At 61.1% G+C, this 20,016-nt stretch overlaps 1 protein-coding gene across 7 annotated transcripts in view; it reads left to right on the top strand.

Annotated features, from left to right (window-relative positions):
• The window catches only part of JARID2 (jumonji and AT-rich interaction domain containing 2), a 272,742-nt gene that overhangs the window by 248,189 nt on the left and 4,537 nt on the right, over positions 1–20,016 (top strand). For all 7 annotated transcript variants that reach the window (XM_019420066.2, XM_019420064.2, XM_019420067.2 and 4 more), the window contains 10 exons: positions 1,889–2,391; positions 5,128–5,220; positions 8,312–8,430; positions 8,529–8,599; positions 9,417–9,531; positions 12,008–12,113; positions 13,666–13,848; positions 14,518–14,648; positions 15,252–15,435; positions 18,805–18,912. In XM_019420066.2, coding sequence (XP_019275611.1) covers positions 1,889–2,391; positions 5,128–5,220; positions 8,312–8,430; positions 8,529–8,599; positions 9,417–9,531; positions 12,008–12,113; positions 13,666–13,848; positions 14,518–14,648; positions 15,252–15,435; positions 18,805–18,912 — 1,613 coding nt within the window. The remainder of the gene's footprint in view (positions 1–1,888; positions 2,392–5,127; positions 5,221–8,311; positions 8,431–8,528; positions 8,600–9,416; positions 9,532–12,007; positions 12,114–13,665; positions 13,849–14,517; positions 14,649–15,251; positions 15,436–18,804; positions 18,913–20,016) is intronic.

Raw genomic sequence — 20,016 nt, 5'->3', positions numbered from 1 at the left:
CACCCCGTGCAAGGGGGACTGTGGTTCTTCCGGGGATGGTGGGGGAATCAGGTGACGTAACGACAGCCAGCAACCTTTCGTCCAGAGTACGTTCTCTTGGCCTTGACTCCTTCTTCACGCAGTGCCTGAGGCTGGGTGGACGCGTCCCCACGGTGCGTGTGTCTGCAGTCTTTGCTGCTGCCCAGCAGCGTAAAGCCTTGTTTGTCCCCATCCCTGAAAGGGGTGCTCAACTGGCCCGAGCTTGGCCGCCTCTCAGGGCAAGGGACTTAACAGTTTCGAAGCAGTTTTCCAGGATCTCCCGGTACAGGAGCTCCTTCTGCCTCTGTTCCCAGCCCCTGGGGGAGCCAGGTGTGCCTCGGGGAGCAGGGGTGAGGGAGGCGCTTGGCCACTTGGAAGCCTCGCGGCCCTGCAAATGGGCCCAGTGGTAGCAGGTGAGGAGTCCGTGGAATGACGATTTCCAAGCAGCGTATAAATTTTCAGGTGCTGCTGGATTATGCTCTCCATAGAGGAAAACACAAAGGTATGGATTGCCGCCTCCCCAGTCAGCCTGTGATCTGAGCGCCTGTGGCTGGCGGAGGGGACTCCCTTCCCTGTCCGCCTCTGCAAGTCCGGCACTGTGCCGCCGGCCCCACATCTCCCCATTTTGAGCTGGAGACCGGAAGCGAGTGATGGCATCTCCGCGTTATGGCCTCTCCTGCCCAAGGAGGGCGAGCTTCCTCACTGATCTCACCCAGCAGAGCTAATGACCTTCCAGTTGCCGACTCCCCTGGTGTCTGATGGGCTGGGGGACCTGTTCCCACACAGTCTGCCCGGGGCACCCACCTCGTGGTCTCACGATGCCCAGGAGGCTGTCAGAGTCCACAGGAGCTCAGCGTCTTTTACTTTGTTTATAAATCTATCCACACGCTCCAAAGACCTAAAACCTAATTTTTACTGACCTCCCCTAGCATTTTGTTACGTATTTACTCTCTTAATAGCCAGTGGATGGTTATTCTGGAAGGTTTTGTTCCTCCTCTGTTGTCTGGAGGGAGGTTGCTTTCCAGGCCCCACATAGGTAGTCCCTCTATGAGCGTTTTTCAAGTATATTTGATTTTGATGTGCGTTCGTACAGTCCTGAGAGTTGATCGAGGGGGATAGCGAACACTAGCCCACACCCCACCCTGAGACTGAGGTAAGCAGTCTCTCGGGGGCCATGGGCCATGAGAGAGAGCGTTGAGGGACAGTCACACCGTCTTTTTACCCTCTTAAATACTGCCTCTTGCCCTGGAAGTCAAGGGGGTGGAAAACCAGTCATTGTGCGTGTGCGGATGAGATGGGAACCGACAGCGGGCGCAACACGAACGGTTTCTGCCGTCACAGCCGTTGCGGGGATCGCTGGGACATGGGTGCAGCTGGGCAGCATAGCCCAGGCCCTGTCCCTGTCTGCAGGGACGGGCCCCTGCTTCCTCACCTGGCTCCACCTGCCTCTTGGGGTTTGTGGCGGGGGGTGGGGGGGGTACCCCGGTACATGCTGCTCCTGCTGGGGGCGGGGCGCCCTGGGATGCTCCTTCCTGCAGACCCACCAGGCCAGCTCGCCTTTCATTCAGGCCTCCGCTTACCTGTCAGCTCCCTGGGGACACCTCTCCTGACCATCCCAGCTGATACGGCAGCCCCTTAGCTCCCCAGCCCCTCTGCCTGCTTTATTTATCCCCGTGGCCTCCCAGATTGTCCTCGTGTAAGGACTAAGCTCCCCGAAGGCCTGGACCAATTCCGTTCGCCGCTCTGGCCCCAGGGCCCGGCAGCATCCTTGGCACCTAGCGGGCGGCCCCGGACTTAACCAGTTGGAGCAAGAGGGTGTCGTTCGTGGTCCTTGTCACTGAGTGTCCCCCGTGCTTTGTCCCCGTCCCAGGAGGCTGCGAGCTCGACCTGGCCTGCTTTTTCCGGCTGATTAACGAGATGGGCGGCATGCAGCAAGTGACTGACCTCAAAAAGTGGAACAAACTGGCGGACATGCTGCGCATCCCCAAAACTGCCCAGGACCGGCTGGCCAAGCTCCAGGAAGCCTACTGCCAGTACCTGCTGTCCTACGACTCCCTGTCCCCGGAGGAGCACCGGCGGCTGGAGAAGGAGGTGTTGATGGAGAAGGAGATCCTGGAGAAGCGGAAGGGGCCCCTCGAGGGCCACACGGAGCATGACTACAACAAGTTCCACCCCCTGCCTCGCTTCGAGCCCAAGAACGGGCTCATCAACGGCGTGGCCCACAGGAACGGCTTCCGCAGCAAGCTCAAAGAGGTGGGTCAGGCCCAGCTCAAGACGGGCCGACGGCGACTCTTTGCTCAGGAAAAGGAAGTGGCTCGAGAGGAGGAGGAGGACAAGGGCATCCTCAGTGACTTCCACAAATGCATATACAAGGTGGGCCCCCGGCGGGGCTGGGGGGGCTGGCCGCGGGACGGGGCTGTGCGGGCCCGAGGCGCCAGGCTGCGGTCTCCGGTGGCGCCCGGAAGGGCAGTGTGTGCAGCTGCGGGCGGGATGCAGGCCTGGGACGTCTGACCCTTGTGAGCCGTGACCGCCGGTGAGCCCCATGCGGGCTCCAGGTCCTTGGATCTCCTTTGCGTTAGGGGGCATGGGCACCCACGTGCCGGGGACACAGCAGCTTGGGTGTAGACGCCCACGGGGCCGAGTCTGCCCCTCGGAGCGCCCCCAGCCCTTCCAGGTGGTGGGAGCTGCTCAGTCGGGCCGGACTCCCCGGGCTCGGGGCACTGGCTTCCTTTGCCTCCTTGTCTGGATCCTGAGCCGCCCATCAGCCCCTGGCCCTGCCCGGTCCCTTCTGGGGAAGCGATCAGCGCAGGCCTCTGCAGGGAGTTGCTGGGGGGCTTGTGGGAGGGAGGCAGGAGCCTGGCAGATGGAAGCGTGCACGGTTTTCTCCTCTGCTGCCAGATCGCATGGCTGCACCTGCTGTCCTGAGAAGTCCCTTCCTCCAAAAGGCAGGTGGAGTCCCTGTGAGGGCTGCCTGCCAGGGTGAGCAGGACACCTGGCACGGTGGGCACATCCCAGCTGGGACCCTCACCTGGCGAGCCGTGCCACCCCTGAACCCCCCTGGCAGTGGCGTGGCAGTTTCATGGTGCACTGACAGGCTGCTGTGGGTCCCCGTCGTTCCCCACCCGCACTGCCCCGGGGCCCTAGCGGGTCCCTGCCTGGTGGAGTCTCCATGGGCTTCGGATGCCGATTCCCTCCCGGAAGCCTGGGACTTCTGCGACTCCTCTCCGGGTTCTGGGTCTTTCCTTTCTGAGCCCACGGGAAGTCCCCCGCCACTCCGGCTGCCCTGTGCCACACTTCCTTTTCCTCCTGGGCTGTAGTCCTGTGCGCCTTTCTGGAAGAAGATGCCCTGCTTGCCTAGGTAGAACTTTCTTACTAGACCCATCAGGGCTCAGTCTCCTTTGCTCTGGTTCCCCATTCTCATCACCTGGCGCTGTCCCCAGAGACCCTGGGCCGGGGGGGTGGGGGGGACCCTTTTACCCTTGGGAGATAAGGGAGAGGAGGCAGGTGGAATACATTCAGGCGCATGTTCGGGTGTTCCTTGGGTGTCTGCTTGAAAAGCTCTCCTTGGTTGAAGCCATTTGTTAAATCTGGCGACTCCAAATAGCCAGCTCCAGAAATGAGATATTTTCTACTTGTCACATTTTTCATTTAAGAAGGTCAGTTCTATGAGAATGAGGTGAATCTGAGTAGAGTGTTTCTGGAAACGTGCCCTGTAACTGACAGCTTTAGGGTTCATCACAACAGTCTGGCCGTGGTGGCCACGGGGGTGTCGGCAGCAGCCGTGTGCGTGCCGAGGGCCTGTGGGCAGGGGGGGGCGCGTCCTGAAGCCCTTGGCTCTCCGTGGGTGTTGACTGTTAGGCACCAGGTGTCATTTTCGCGAATTACAGGTGCTCTGCTTTTAGGTGATGCAAAGCCCTGTCTCTCTGGCTGGTAGGTTCTTCCCTTGTAACGTCTGGAGAAGTTTGCAGTCGCCCCACGCGGTCCCTTTCTGTGCTGCAGAGCAAAAGCAGATGCCACAACTCGCATGCCGATCGCTCTGACTTTCCTTCCTCCAGAAGGGTCTGTCACCTGTTCTAAACCCGTTAGCTCTGTGGGGGGGTGCACATTAGGGAAAAGCCACGCCTGCCGCTCTGCTTCTGGCTCCCTGCGCTCACGGCCCTCACTCACTCATTCACTAAGGGCTGGGGTTCCACAGGCCAGAGACGTAGTCCGCTCCCGCACTGCTCCGTCTCCAGCCCCTGGCACTAGGCCTGGTATACAGTCGGTGCTCAGTGAGTACCTCTGCAATCAAGGGACAAACGTGCCCGGTCAGGAAAAGCACAGCTCTGACCAGGCTTGCCTCTGCAAAACGAAACCTCCTGTCTGTGGAGGTGAGAACGGAGTCTCCGGTGGGATTCCCAGGCCGAAACCGTGAGCCGTCTTGAGCACGTCGCTGTGGAGATCGCCGGGCAGGGGGCAGCAGAGGGCAGGGTGCTGGCCGTCCTGATGCTAGGTATCTGGCATGCTAGGTGCTCCCCGGGAGGTGGGAGGGGGCAGTGCGTGGCTTCTGTGGCAGAGAACGAGCAGAGCACTTCTGCTCCCCAGGGTTGCTCGAGGAGGCTGCTTGTTTGGCTGGTTCTCAGGTGTGGAGGGTGCCTGACGTTTGTGTCTCTCGGGCCCTCTCCCATCCCTGGTCTGGCCCCAGCTCCAAGCGGGTCTGGGATGCCGCTGGTTTCTTCCCTGGCCCCCAGCCCCTCCTCCTGCCCCTCAGGTGGGGTAAACTGGGGAGTTCTGCGCCCTTCCCACATCGTACCCCCTTCCCCGTAAAGCGAAGTGTGCTTCTGTGTGTCAGGGGTGTGCCTGTGCGAGGCAGGCCCGCCTGGCGCGTGGCCTCCATCTCTGCCGGATCAGGGCAGGGGTCGTCTGCTGCTGGTGCGAGGCCGAGGGGCCCTCTATCCCCCGCGGTCGGCACCGAGGACCCTCCCGAGAGCACGTTCTTCTGTGGTCCCTGCCCACGTCAGCTCAGGACACACAGCGGCCGTGGTCCAGGACAGGGGTGCGGCCTTGCGTGGGGTTGGAGCTCAGTTTGGCTTCTCACGCTTTTTACTCTCGTCTTTGTTTTCTTTCCAGGGAAGGTCTGTGTCTTTAACAACTTTTTATCGAACAGCAAGAAATATCATGAACATGTGTTTCAGCAAGGAGCCCGCCCCGGCTGAAATCGAGGTGAGCGCGCCTCCCGGAGCCCCGGGCCCGCTGGTGCCCGATGGTGCTGAGGGGACCCCCAGGGCCATCGTTGGGTGTCTGTGTGCCGGGGGGCTGGCAAGTCGTCACCGAATCTAGACTCACTCAAGGGCACAAGAGGTGTAGCGAAGAGTGTGTGCCTCCCCCCGGCCAGGGGTGGGGAGACGCCAAGTCGGGGTGAGCTCCGGGCACGTCCCCTGCCTGGGGGACCCCTCACCCCATCGTCTCTTATGTAAGAGAATGTTCGGAATCCCTTGAAACCACGGTTGCACTTGCTCTCTTCTCCCCTGTTTTCTCTTTAATGGGATTGGCAGATTGCCATCTTTGTGCTTCTCCCAACTCTGTTCTTGGAGTTAGCGTGAGGCTGGGAAGCCCGGAGCCCTCCTGTGCCCGGCCGATTAGGGGGCTTTCTGGGTGAGCCGCTGCAGGACGGGGACCGGATCTGTTCACCTCCCCAACCCGGTGCCCCGCGCCTGGTCCTGTAAGGGAAGGAAGCCGAGCTCCCATGGCTGGTCGAGGGCAGCGGCTGGTGGGCAGGTCTCAGGCTCCCTCTCCTGTCAAGCATGTCTGCCCCTGTGCATACACCCGTGCCAACTGCTAGGGGCCCGGCCTCCCCAGGGTGGGACGTCAGGACAAGTCCCTGGACGGGCCAGGTCAAACCAGGCCGCACGGGCCACGCACGGCAGCCATCAGAAGCCCAGGACCGGAGCCCCGGCCCCGCGGATCAGGCTTCCCCGTTGGGGGAACCTCCCCGTGTCTGGTTTTAGCCCTGAGTGTCGTCCTTCCCTCGGGCCGCATGTCTCTGCTGATCTGCACGGGGCCGCCCCAGCTCTGTTCCCTGGGTGGCGCCTCCAAATACCACACCATGGCCTGACCCCCCTGCTTTGGACCCGCGGAAGCCACATCCCTTCAGCCACGACTCTGGGTCACACTTGCTTCCCGAGTGCTCATGGCATTTGTGGGATGTGGTGGCAGGAGAAAGGGATGGGACCTTTTGGGGTGAACAGTTGGGCTGGGAAGGGAGGCCTTGGCTGCTCAGCGCAGGTTCCCGTGGGGGCCTCAGAGGCTGCAGGGTTTGATCCTGTGTGGGGCACGAAGGACACACAGCTTGTTTTAGTTTCCTGCTCAGGAATTCGTTCTGAGAGTCTCGCTTTCTCCTAAGCACTTGCCTAATATTTGAACACAAGGGGAAGGTCTGCTAAAATCCAGACTTGGATGAGTCGGAGTCTGTCTAGCTTCTAGATCCGCCAAAGAGGTCTGGGCCGTCCCCTTCTTCCCCAGGTGGCCGTTGGTCGGTCTCTACACCCGGTGGCAGGGCCGGGCCTCGAGCTATCCCCTCACACAGACTCTGTTCCTCCCCTTCCAGGAGACACGCTTAAGGAACCCAGACACATAATGTTGTGGGATTTATTCTTGGGGCTTTCGACCCCTCCAGGCTGGTCCCCCTTTGGAGAAGTTGTTGTGGAGCCTGTATGGTTCGTGGTAGCACTTCTCTGAGCCAAACTGCGTCGTGACACCCGCTGCTTGTTCGCTAGGCTTCCTCCTTTCCGTGTGGTTCCAGCTAAATGGGGTCTGCCAAGGTATTAGGGAAGATGATGCTGTGCTTCTGGAATGAAAATTGAAAACAAAAAAGGCCTCTGAGTTGGGGGAATTGCCTGTGGGAAACTTGAGCACATCTTAGCTGTTGGCAAAACACGTTCCTGACCCCCCTCTGCCCCTGGCTGTTTGAGACTCCTTACAGTCACCTGGTAGGCTTTTTTTTTTTTTTTTTAACGTTTATTTATTTTTGAGACAGAGAGAGACAGAGCGTGAACGGGGGAGGGTCAGAGAGAGAGGGAGACACAGAATCTGAAACAGGCTCCAGGCTCTGAGCCGTCAGCACAGAGCCCGACACGGGGCTCGAACTCACATACCGCGAGATCGTGACCTGAGCCGAAGTCAGACGCTTAACCGACTGAGCCACCCAGGCGCCCCCTGGTAGGCTTTAAAAACTGGTCGTGTGACATCCCCCTGGCACCCTGTCCGATTTAGTTGGCTGGATCACAGTCCGGGTGGAAGTAGTCTTCACTCCTGGTGATTCTGATGCACAGACGGGGCTGAGAAGTCAGGATCACCCGTGACTGGAAGGGAGGAAGGTGTGTGTCTGTCAAGATGGCCAATCTGGAGGCCGTGTTCTTTATAGGATGTTGGGGGGACGGCTTCTCCCTCCTTCCTCTCGTTGCTTTCCCCCTGCTTTTCGTATAAATAACTTAAAAAACTTTTAAGTTTATTTATTTTGAGAGAGAGAACGTAAGCTGGGGTGGGGCAGAGAGGGGGGGAGAGGGAGAATCCTGAGCCGGCTCCGTGCTGTCACCGCAGAGCCCGATGTGGGGCTTGAACTCAAAAAACCGCGAGATCGTGACCTGGGCAGAAATCAAGGGTCGGACGCTGAACCCGCTGAGCCACCCAGGTGCCCCGTATACATGACTTCTAAAACTGTGTAAAAATACACATAACGTAACCACCTCAGCCGTTTTCTCTGTGCGCGGTCCAGTGGCATTCAGTGCCTTCCCGTTGCCACGCGACCGTCCCCACCATCCGTCTCCGGGATTTCATCCTCCCAGACCGAAACTCTGTTCCCGCTGGACGCTAACTCCCCGGCCCCTGGCCGCCAGCGTTCTCGTCTCTCTCTTTGACCGTGATGCCGTGTGTCCATGTAGGTGGCATCACACGGCGCCTGTCCCTTTGTGCTCGGCTCACTGCATTCAGCCTCGGGTCTTCCGGGTTCATCCACGTGTCCGCACGGCCTTCCCTTGAGAGGCCGAGTCCTCCATCGTGTGGCTTTTGTGCACCTGCCGGTGGGCGTCTCACCGAACGCGGTGACCACGTCTCGGTTGGCGCCCGTCCGCGGTTCTGTGGGGATGTGTCTGCTCCAGGGCCATCCGACCCCTGCCGTCTTACTCTGTGCTGTCGGAGGCGCCCCGCCGCTCCCGTGGGACGGGCTCCTCGGCCGCCCGTCGATGGCCTCGCGCCGACCCGCGCTCCGTGACTCGCGCGCGGCGCGGTGCCGACCGGGCCTCTCCTGTCCCCACAGCAAGAGTACTGGAGGCTCGTGGAAGAGAAGGATTGCCACGTGGCCGTGCACTGTGGCAAGGTGGACACCAACACTCACGGCAGCGGATTCCCAGTGGGAAAATCAGAACCGTTTTCAAGGTAACGTCCGATGCTCTGGCCTGCACTTGGGGGCCTCGGCGGCGTCCCCCCCCCCCCCCCGCCAGTCTGTGACGCCCCTCTGCTCTCCTCTGCCGCAGGCACGGATGGAACCTCACCGTCCTCCCCAATAACACAGGGTCCATCCTGCGTCACCTCGGTGCTGTGCCTGGTAAGCCTGCTGCGGCCGCCGTCTTCCGGGCCCCGAGGCCCCTTGCCCCAAACGACCGGGACGGGACAGGAGGCTAGCGGCGTAGATCGCGTAGATTGGAAGCTTTGGTCTTTAGCATGCAGAGGAATGGGATCGTTGAAGTCAGAAAAGTGTGCAGAGGTGAACCGAATGGTAGCATCTAGAAGCGGGGGAGACACTTCGTGGCCGAGGTTTCATCTTGAAATTGGTCTTTTCAAAGCTGATGTCCTGACTCCTTAGGGCTGGGTGTGGGCTCAGAAGTGATCGATTGCTTGCAGAGGGCAGGGACAGCCAGGTGCCCTGGGGGTTGTGGTCACTGGGGGTTGTGGTCACTGACGGCTGGGCCCCTCCACACGCTGGGGGGTGGCGGGGGGAGCAAGCGATTCCTCGAGGCCTCCCCAGAGAGTGGGGCCTGAGCTTCCTGCCTCCATCCAGCACACGCAGGAGTTCAGGTCGACATGTCTGTGGAGCGTCCTGAGCTGAGGTTCAGCGGGCCACGGCACGTGGCTGGTGGACCACAGTCCCCGTGTGCTGCCCCTCGGGGCATCTTAGGGCTTCCCGCCGAAACTCACAGATGAAGAGGTTTTTAAAAACCGTTTTGTAACCGTGTCTGCCTGCCTTGGCTTCCTTTCTACGTAGCTAACAGGAAGGAGCGAGCACCTTCTCACCGGTGTCGTCTGACTTTTGAGCCCTATTTCTTTCTTTGTCTCTCCGCTTGGGAAGAAGGCAGGGGTTTCTAGGTGCCGTCACTCAGGGGCCATGTGGCTGTCCTCTGTAACGCCTCTCTCCCCCTTGGCAGGAGTGACAATTCCCTGGCTAAACATCGGCATGGTCTTTTCTACCTCATGCTGGTCTCGAGACCAAAACCACCTTCCCTATATCGACTACTTACACACTGGTGCTGACTGCATTTGGTGAGTACGCCTGCCCTGGGGGCCCCAGCGTTCCGGAAAGTTCCACCTCTCACCAGGCGGCCGACCGCCCCCGGGAGCTTGCTTGTGCGGGTTGGTCCTGTGCCCCCCGGTTCAGTCACAGGATTTCTTAGCTCCCTTGGAAGCGCTTGAGGTGGCGGGAAGGTTTCGAAGGAGGTTTGATTTGCTCGAATGGTGAGCAAGGTTGAGCATCGTTTCGTGTGCTTATTGGCCGTTTCTGTTCCTTTTTTGTCAGCTGCCTGCTTACCCTTGTTTTTTCTTCTGGGACGTTATTTGTCAGTGGTGTTTTCTAGGACTTCGTGTCCTGTTAGGGGTAAGAGCAGTTAGGGGGGTCACAGAAGGTGGAGTGGTTGTGCTGGGTCCCCAGCCTTCCCCTCACCCAGTGTAAACCGTCCTCTCCCGGGCCTGGTGTGAGGTTATTTTTGGCATCTCTACAGTGGGGCGTCCGACCCGTCGCTGCCACAGAGCACAGGTGTCACTGGGAGTGGGTCCCTGCTGTGGGAGAGGCACGGGTTTACTCTGACCGCTGCCTGGGTGCCCACCTGTGACCCTGCCCTGTCCGCCCGTCCCCGTCCACGGCCGGTGCTCTGGGCCCTTCCTTCCCGGTGGCAGATGGGAAATTACTGCACGTAATCAGGCTGTCCTGTCACCTGACAAGCCACCGACTCCACATCTGTCCCACACTAACTGCAGCTGTTGTCCTGAGGGGGTGATTCGGCATTCTTTATTAAAACACGCAAAGTCGCACAACCGGTGCTCTCCCCCCGGGAGCCTGTCTCTGCCACAGCCTCCGCACCGGGACTCCCCTGCTCTCGGGCCACGTTCCCACAGGTGTGCTTAGTGTCGAAGCCTGGCGGGACCGGGGGACCCCTGTGGGGGGCTGTGCCACCGAGGATGGGGGGTCCTCGGCATCCTGCGGGAAGGCCGGAACGGGGGCTGGTGGCCCGAGACAGAGTGCGTGGCGTGCAGGGGTGTGCGGCCTGCTCGTCTGGAGGGCTGTTACCCGTGGACGAGCTTCTGTGGCCACGCCCGGCTTGGGGAGCAGAGGGTCCCGCCCAGGCCTGTGACCCGGCCCGCCCTGCACACAGGGGCGAGGGGCGGTGAGATGCTGTGGCTGCGAGGCCGTCCTCGCCGCGAGTTAGAGGTGGGGAGACGTCGGACTCCGTGGGCCTTTGGAAGCCTCATCCCCAGAAACCCTGCTGGTGGAGAGTGAAGAGGAGGCCGGGATGTGACCCTGGGACTTGATGGTGTGTGATTTTTCTTAAAACAGGTGATTTAGGGTAGAACCCCTGGATTTCAGTCACAGGTCAGGAGTAGGATACACAGGCATTGAAATCAGCATTTACAGAGAACGTGAATGTGGTGCTTGGCGACTGAAAGCAGGATTTGGCCTCCAAGGGTAGGGTTGCCTCACAGACTCCAGTGGCGATGGATGGCCAGCCAGGGGGCCCGTGGGAAGGTTGGACATTTGGAACCGGTTGTATCGGGGGCAGGATGTGAGCTGTCTGGCCGACTCCCCTGAAGGGAGGTCAGTGGCTTCATTGGCCTGTGGCCCAGTCAGGACCGTTCCAGGAGTGTGTCCCTGGTGGGCCCTCTTGGGACACTGGTGACGACTCCCCCCACCTCCCCGTAACACGGTGAGGTTCCAGATTCTTCTGTTGGTGAAGTTCTGCCCACGTCTTCAGCCTTGTCTCCCCCCAGCATCCCTGCGGCTCCTTAGCTCTGGCCGGAAAGGCTTGCGCTGTCCCCTGCCCCTGTGGCCTGGCCCCTCTGTCTGCCTGTGCAGCTCGCCTGATGTGGCTCTCGTGGTGGCGCCCGTCCTGTGCCCTCAGCCGGCTGAGCCGGGCTGGCTCCCGGCACACGGCTCCCTCCGGGAATGTGTTCCTCTGTCCCCTGGGTTTTTACCAGCTCCCGTTCCAGGATTTCACAGCTGCTGTGGTGTCCTTGCAGCCTTGGCCGTGAGGCGCCGAGCGCACAGGCTGGACTGCTCTTCGGAGAACACGGGGGTCCCCTCGCCCGTTCCGGCCGCCGCAGCCCTCGGCTGCCCGGGGGACCAGCGCCGGAGTCCTGTCGTGTCCTCTGAAGGTTTAGGGCACTTAGCAGAGGCTGATCGCGTCTGCATGTGTGTCTGGATCTGATTTCTAGGCGGCTTTCGACATCTGGTTTGGGTTTGAAGGCTTTTTGGCTCACGCGTAGGTCAGCTCCACGTGACGGGGGCGCGTTCGCCCGCCGTGGCTGCGTTCTGGCCGCGTTGGCTGGGAGCAGCGGTGTCGCCCTGGGAAGCGGGGCGCCGGTCACTGGGGTGCGTTCCTCCTCCCGGCTACCCCCCAAGGCCACTTTGCAAGCCGGCGTTCGCTCCCCTCTGGGACGGAGGGTTGCAGGGCGGGCCCAGCGAGCGCTCCCCGGGCAGAGGCTCCACGTCAAGGCTGTGTCCCGCCCGTGTTCCCACACAACCCAGGTATTGCATTCCTGCTGAGGAGGAGAACAAGCTGGAGGATGTGGTCCACACCCTGCTGCAAGCCAACGGTACCCCAGGGCTACAGATGCTGGAGAGCAACGTCATGGTAGGTCCCCTCCGCTGCCCGGGGCCGCGGATGCTGGCCGGGAGCGGGCATTCAGGATTGGGACCCAACCCTGAGCGGTCTTATCGAGTCCCTTTCCTTGCTGGCCCGCCCCCCAGAGGCAAAGAGGACATTGAAAAATGAACCCTCCGGGGATCTGTGCAAGCCAACCTGTCCTCTTTTACGAGAACCAACCCGTTTTCTTTTACGAAATCGGTGTTTCCCTCAGACGGCACGGGATTCCGGGCTTATGAGGCCTGAGCTTGTCTTTGAGTCTGTTTCAGGGCCTGCTTTTTCCGTAAGTGGAGACCGGGCAATCTAGGAGGCGGGGGCCACGGGCTTGTGTCGGGTGGTCTTCAGGCTCTGTTGTGCCCTGCCGTCCCCACCTGCTGGGCACCTGGGTGACTGGGCTACCGGTCGGGGATGTTCACCGTCACAGGACCAGCACAGGGGCTTCTGACCCTGTCTTCGGGAAGTCCTGGGCCAGTTGAGTTTCTGGGGGTCTGTAGCCTTGAGCTGTGTCCTGACGCCTGAGTTCAGGTCCCCTCTGGCCTCTGCTGACCCCCGCCTCGGTCTCCCGTCCCTGCAGGGCCCCGCTCACTCTGGGCTCAGCCCAGAGAAAGGGGAGCAGCAGCCCCTCGATGTGCTGGGCCTGGGGCCCCCAGCCTGCACCCCTGTGCTCGCCGGGCTCCAGAGGCCTCCCAGCAGCCACCAGGTGGTATCCATTTACCCCGTTCGAACCTGGCAGTGCTGCATGGGGACAGGGCCGGGTCTTCACTGAGGCCGTGCCCCTGCGGGACCGTTGTCCCTTTTAGGCCGGTATCCATGCAGATCTTTGTTGTTCTTAGGAATTATGTGTCTTTCTTTTCTTTTTAAAAAAAACTTAATGTTTTGTTTTTTTTTTTTTTTTTGGTTTTTTTTTTTTAATGTTTATTTATTTTTGAGACAGGGAGAGACAGAGCATGAATGGGGGAGGGTCAGAGAGAAAGGGAGACACAGAATCTGAAACGGGCTCCAGGCTCTGAGCTGTCAGCACAGAGCCCGACATGGGGCTCGAACTCACGGACCGCGAGATCATGACCTGAGCTGAAGTCGGATGCTTAACCGACTGAGCCACTCAGGCGCCCCTTTAACGTTTATTTTTGAGAGAGAGTGCGAGCGGGGCAGGGGCAGAGAGACAAGGAGACACAGAATCCGAAGCAGGCTCCAGGCTCTGAGCTGTCAGCACAGAGCCCGACATGGGGCTCGAACTCACGGACCGCGAGATCATGACCTGAGCCCAAGTCGGACGCCTAACCGACTCAGCCACCCAGGCGCCCCTGTGTCTTTATTTTCTCAAAGGAGAAGCAAATCTTTAATACTAAACCTCATCCAACTCGTGGCCAGCAGGTCCCTTCCGTCCCGACACCCCCCCCTCCTGGCCAGCAGGGGTGCGTGTCGGTCCACTCGCTGGGGGAGGGGCTGGCGGACCTGTCACAGAAGGGGGGCTCTGGGCGGCCGATAGTGGTTGGGGGCGACAGCCAGGAAAGCCCCCGAGCCCAGCCTGTCTCCCTAGATCTCCCCGGAGGTGCTGTGCAGGGAGGGGATCAAGGTTCACAGGACCGTGCAGCAGAGCGGTCAGTTTGTCGTCTGCTTCCCGGGGTCCTTTGTGTCCAAAGTGTGCTGCGGCTACAGCGTCTCTGAGACCGTGCACTTTGCCACCACCCAGTGGACGAGTATGGGCTTCGAGACGGCCAAGGTAAGGTGGGACCGGCCCCCGCGTGGGTGCACGGCAGCGCGCACGGCCCTGCACTCGCGGGTCTGACGTTAGTTAGGCGATGCTGAGTTTCAGAATAAGAGTTTTGAAACCTCTTAAGAGGCAGCCGAGGGGTTTTTTCTAAAGGGAAAGTTTGTATCATGAGAGGTTTTGAATTCTGTTGTTGACTCCCACACGGTGTTGGGAACACAGTACGGAAGGAGTTGAAGGTAAAACTTCAAAGAAGAAAAGCGGGTGCGGATTTTTAAGTGTATTTCTTGTGAGAAAGTGCGAGTGGGGGAGGGAGAGAGAGGGGGAGAGAGAATCCTCCGTGCGGAGCCCGATGCAGGGCTTGAACCCACGAACCATGAGATCATGACTTGAGCTGAAGTCGGCTGCTTGACCAAGTGTGTCACCAGGTGCCCCCGCACCCGTTTTAAATCCGTGGCACCTGCCTTGTGGTTGGTGGCCCCAAGCGATGACCTTTCCCGCTGCCTCGTGCTGGTCTCCCAGGCGGGCAGGAACGTTCCCAGGATTCCCAGTTGCGTCGAATCCAGATGGAAGTCAGAGTTTGAGAATTCAGACGGCCCCCCGCCTTCCAAATGAGGGAGAACCCCCGGCAGCCGCCTGGCAAGGAAGATGTGCCCTAAAGGCCGTGACCCCCTCTTGCAGGAAATGAAGCGTCGCCACATAGCTAAGCCGTTCTCCATGGAGAAGCTCCTCTACCAGATTGCACAAGCGGAAGCAAAAAAGGAGAACGGCCCCACTCTCAGTACCATCTCCGCCCTTCTGGATGAGCTCAGGTGACGAGTCTGGGTTCTGGGCCCAGCAGGGCAAGGGGAGCGCCCAGAAGCCACAGGCCGAGGCGGCGCCGCGCACAGGGGGAAGGGGGGCGGCGGGACAAGGGCCACCTCTCGGAACCACGGGGCCCACCTGGTGCTCGGCCGGTGGAGACTCGGGGGAGAGTGGTGGCTTTTCTTCTTGCTCTCTCGCTGCCTCGTGTGTGGGGTTAGTACGTGTCGCTGGGCACTCTCAGGACGTCAGCCGCCTGTGGGAGGGAGTGGGGGCGGGGTGGCCCCGGAGAGGAGACGGGACCTGCAGCCCCCAGGCCCAGCCGGCCCCGCACGTCCATTGTGGCGCACGGTGCTCCCCACTCAGCCCTCCCGCCGCGGTCTAGCTCGCCCACCGCCTCTGCTTGTCCCGCCAAGTCCGAGACCCCGTCCTGGCTTCCGTCCTCCGCGGTCAGAGGGGAGACCCCACGGGTGGAGGCGGCTCAGGGCCGAGGCCGAAGCCGAAGCTCGCCTCCGTGCGCGACTCCCTCCGGCCGCGGGTCGGGGCCCGGCGGAGGCAGAGGCCGGCGTGGCCCGACGGCGCCCTGACGCCCGCCCCCCGCTCTGTCCGCGCAGGGACACGGAGCTGCGGCAGCGGCGGCAGCTGTTCGAGGCCGGCCTCCACTCGTCCGCCCGCTACGGCAGCCACGACGGCAACGGCGCCATGGCGGATGGCAAGAAAAAGCCTCGAAAGTGGCTGCAGCTGGAGACGTCAGAGAGGAGGTGTCAGGTCTGCCAGCACCTGTGCTACCTGTCCATGGTGAGCCCGGGCGTGCGGCCGCGGGTCGGGACGGTTTTCGCCCCTGCCCCGTGCTCCTCTCTCCTCTGCCCTGCACTCCTCCCCGTCCTTCCCCCCACCCCCACCCGGCCGCTGCCCCCGAGGGGCCTGGGCCCCGCGCGTCCTCGGCTCTTGCCTCGGGGTCAGGGTCCAGTGCGCTGCCCTGCGGAGTTGGGGCTGTCTTGGGTCAGAACGGACAGTCCCCGCAGCGGAGCAGCCCTGCTTCCAGCCTCCTGGCCTCTGGCGGAAGCTGCTGCTCCCGCGGTCGTCCGCCCCGCTTTCGTCCTCGTTGGCTTCCACAGAGTCCTCGCCGGTGTCCCCGGCCCGCCCAGCCCTGGGCTTAGCCGTGTTCGTGCGGTCACTGTGTCTCCCCACGGCCGTCCCAGGCCAGAGCGGGGCTCAGACGCCTCAGGGGAATGGCCGCCGGGCTGGTGTGGTCCGTCGGGGTGGCCGCCCCCACACAGGGCTGTCGGGATGCCGTGCACCTCTGCCCGGTGCCCACGGCCCTCCAGTGACTGGAGCTTAGTGTCCTCACACCCGCCGTGGCACTGACGTCCCACGTGGTCGCCGAGGCACGGGGCATCAGGCACACCCGTCCCCCTCCTGGCCTTGTGCCTGGAGGACGCCGCCTCACCCCGTGTCCCCCAGCCCTCGGCCGGGTGCCCTGCAGAGGTGGGGGACCCCCAGCTGCTCCCATGGAGTCCGAAGGCTGAGAGAAGGGGAGAACTGTGTTAGTCCGCACCGCTCGCGGGGGGCTTGGACGACTGTCCCTTCCCTCCCCTCCCAGCTCTCGAGGCCGCGAGTCTGGGCTCCGGGAGGCGGTAGTGTGGGTTTCGTCCGAGGCCTCTGGGTCCTTGGCGAGCAGATGGCCACAGTCTCCCCGGGTCTTCTTCACGTGTGCCCTCCCCCACCCCTCACCCCTCACCCCTCACCCGGAGGGTCTAGGTCTTAACCCCTTCTTTTTCTTTAATTTTTTTTTTTTTCAATGTTTTTTTTTATTTATTTTTGGGACAGAGAGAGACAGAGCATGAACGGGGGAGGGGCAGAGAGAGAGGGAGACACAGAATCGGAAACAGGCTCCAGGCTCCGAGCCATCAGCCCAGAGCCTGACGCGGGGCTCGAACCCACGGAGCGCGAGATCGTGACCTGGCTGAAGTCGGACGCTTAACCGACTGCGCCACCCAGGCGCCCCTTAACCCCTTCTTGTAAGGACACTAGTCCTACTTGGACCGGACCCTCCCTGTGACCTCATTTGACCCCAGTTGCCTCGTTCTGGGCCCCGCCTCCAAATACAGTCCCATTCTGAGGTACTGGGCGTTAGGACTTACCTGATTGGGGGCGCGGGGAGATGGGGGGATAGAGTGGCATCCACAGCGGCCACACACGTGCACACGGATGCTTCCCAACCTAGGACATTTCCACTTTACGATGGTCCAAAGCTGGTAGGCATTTAGTGGAAACTGTACTCGGATTTTTACTTTACAGCCGCGCCCTCACCCCCCCGCGATGTGCCACGGGGTCCTCCGTGTGACGCAGAGCAGCGGTGACCGCGGCTCCCAGCCAGCTCTGCAGTCACGAGGCTGAATGGCCGATTCTCTCGCAACCGCTCTGCCCCATGCAGCCCTTCTGGCCTCACGTTCAGCACGGCGTTTAAGCAGTCACACGGGACAGTCAGCCTGTCTTGTCACACAGGCTTTGTGCTGCGGGACTTGGCCCAGCGTAGACTGCTGTCGGGAGCACGCGTCAGGGGGGCCCGGCCGAGCTGTGCTGTCCGGGAGGTTAGCTGCCTAACGTGCAGTTTCAGCTTTAGGAGGTTTTCAGCTCTCAGCGGCTCGATCCGGGTGTAGCCCTCTTAGAAGTCCAGCAAGATCTGTGTTTTCTTCCGCCTTAGTTTTTCTTTTCCAAGGCGTTTCTAAAGAGAGAAAATCAAGAGCCATGCTCTCTGAGAGAAAGAAAAGCATAAGCATTTCCCCGGGTCTTAAAAATGCTTTGTGAGCTTGGCTCATAAAAGCCACATAGTCCCGTGGGCGTCCCTCTTGTGTTGGAACAGAGTTACTCCCGTGGGAAAGTGTCCCGTTACTTCCCACGACCATGAACAGCACTGTCACGACCTCCGTGCGGGGCACTGGCCTGTTCCCGTGGGTTTGTTTTCAGGCTGTCACTAGGCATTTCCTAGCAGCCTGACTGTTGTTTTAAGAAAGCCTACGTTGCACTGCCTCCGTAAGCATCTGATTCTCGCTTTCGGCTCAGGTCATGGTCTCACGGTTTCTGAGTTCGAGTCCCAAGTAGGGCTCTGTGCTGACCATGTGGAGCCTGCTTAGGATCCTGTCTCCTTTTTCTCTCTTCTCTCTGCCCCCTCCCCTGCTCACGCTTGCTTGCTCTCTCTCTCTCTCTCTCTCTCACATAAATAAAAAACTTTATTAAGTTACTTAGAAAAGAAAGCTTGTATCATCCTGAATTCATAGGTAAAAATTGAGATTTTATTTTGATTCACAACTTTCAGTGCTTGGATTAGTAATAAGATTGTATTTTTGTTTATGGTTTCCTCTTTTTGCTTATTCCTGTCCTGAGCCTGAGCGTCTTTAAAAGATGATGGGTTTCTTCCCTTAAGTGTCACTTCCTTACTCCCGCGGCTGGCTGTTTCTCCTCAGTCTTCATGAAAAGGCCTGTGAACCTCTCGCGTCTTGTGTGTGAAGGCAGCATTTTCCCGAATTTCCTTCTAAATGAGACCAGGACTAGAAGTTGGGGGGATGGGGACAGGGGGAGGGCCCCCATGCAAACCAGCTGTCCCTCTGCACCCTCCCCACCCCCAAATCTTCATGTCTGTGGCGGATCAGGCCCTGTGCTGCCTACAGGGACCCTGGGCCCCAGGCCCTGGTGTGCGCTTCCCGCTGCCAGAGGCTTTCCCACGGGCTGGCAGGGGGTCGGGGCCTGTCCGGCTTGCAGATCACCCAGGAGGCAGTTGGAGTTTCGGGGCAGGTTCGGGCAGAGGCATCGGGTCCCCCAGGGGCGTGCGGGGGGCGGCCTCTGGGTAACCAGCAGAATCGATCGCGCCGCTGAAACGTTTGGGGTGCGTTTCCCGGTCACCCTGCCACATCTTCTCCCCAGGTGGTTTGTGTGCACAAGGTCCCGGAAGGCCCAGTGCCTGAGAGCTTATCAGCGGCACCACGGTCTCATCCTGTCTCCTCCAGCCTGTCGCTGGCGAGAACCCCTCCTGGGAAGGGGCAGCAGAGATCGGGAGGGGACTTTAGCCGGGGTCGGGCCTCCCTGAGTTGCCCCTGCTCCCTCGGGGGGGTGGGGGGGGGCCCGATGGCTTCTGCACCTCAGGACCGGCCACCGCTGTTCCCACAGGTCGTGCAGGAGAACGAGAACGTGGTTTTCTGCCTGGAGTGTGCTCTGCGCCACGTGGAGAAGCAGAAGTCCTGTCGAGGGCTGAAGCTGATGTACCGCTACGATGAGGTCAGTCCGCACCGGGGGGACCTGTGCCCTGCTCGGCCTTTCCACAGAGGTGAACAGCTGGTGTGAACGGAGGCCGAGGGCACCCAGTGTGGTGCTGGGCCCCTGTCTGGACGGCCTGACTCCACAGAAAGTGGGGGTGGGGGTGGGGGGGGTCCAGCCTGTGTCCGATCCGACCTGGGGAGCCCTAGGAACTAACACCGGGGAGATTTCTTTACTTCCACAAACTTCCTTCTATCTCGGTTTTCTTCTTCCAGTTAATGGGGACCCCTGGCCCACCTCCCCCTGCACGGGAGCCTGGCCCATCTCTCCCCTACAGCGTCTCTGTCAGCACCAGTGGCCGCCAGGGCCTCCGTTTACGAGGGCGGGATCTGGGTGCTGGCCCCACTGGTTGGCTAGGCTGCTGAGGAAATGAGGGACTGTGCTGTCCCCTCCCGGTAGGGTCCAGATCCAGGGGCACGGTGGGCCACCTGTGCATCTCCATCGCGGGACAGATGCAGCCGTTGGGGGTGGGGGGGGCGGTGGGGAAGGGAAGGACAGGTCATGGTGCGGACAGCACAGGAAGATCAGGGCCTTGTCTCCCTTCTCTCCGGGCCGGGGGGCCCCCTGTGAGCGGCATTGGCCACTTCAGGGGCCTCAGAGCCAAGGCTGTCTCTGGTTTTCCCGGAAAAGCCCGATTCTAGGGTTCTGGGGCCAGGGCCAGACAGCCTTCCTCGCTGCAGCCCTGCAGAGCCCCCTCGGCCACCACCTCCCATAGCCGTGCACTTTGCCTGCCGCGGTCACCCCCACAGCGAGCAGCCACCAGGGTGGGGGTCAGTGCGAGGAGGAGCTCGGGGTCTGCCGAGAGTCCCGCTGCACTGGTGACCGACACCTGGCGCCGATGACCCTCATGACTGCGCCATCTGCCCGGGGCTAGGGTGGGGGCAGGGGGCGCGTGGGGGCGTGGACGCCATGGGTCACTCCTGGAAGTGCTGCAGACCGTGCCCGGCGTCTTTCATCTCCATAGAAACTCCCGTGTAACCGACATCAGGTCAAGAACGCGGAGCATCTGGCACAAGCCACTGCCGGGCTCCCGGCGGGGCTGCCGCGCACGAGGCCAGGGGGCGG

This window comes from Panthera pardus, unplaced genomic scaffold, assembly GCF_024362965.1.
Source record: "Panthera pardus isolate Hobbes unplaced genomic scaffold, ASM2436296v1 HiC_scaffold_17, whole genome shotgun sequence".
NCBI lineage: Eukaryota > Metazoa > Chordata > Mammalia > Carnivora > Felidae > Panthera > Panthera pardus.
The sequence above is the reverse complement of the archived record's forward strand: the minus strand, read 5'-3'. Positions and strand labels throughout refer to the sequence as shown.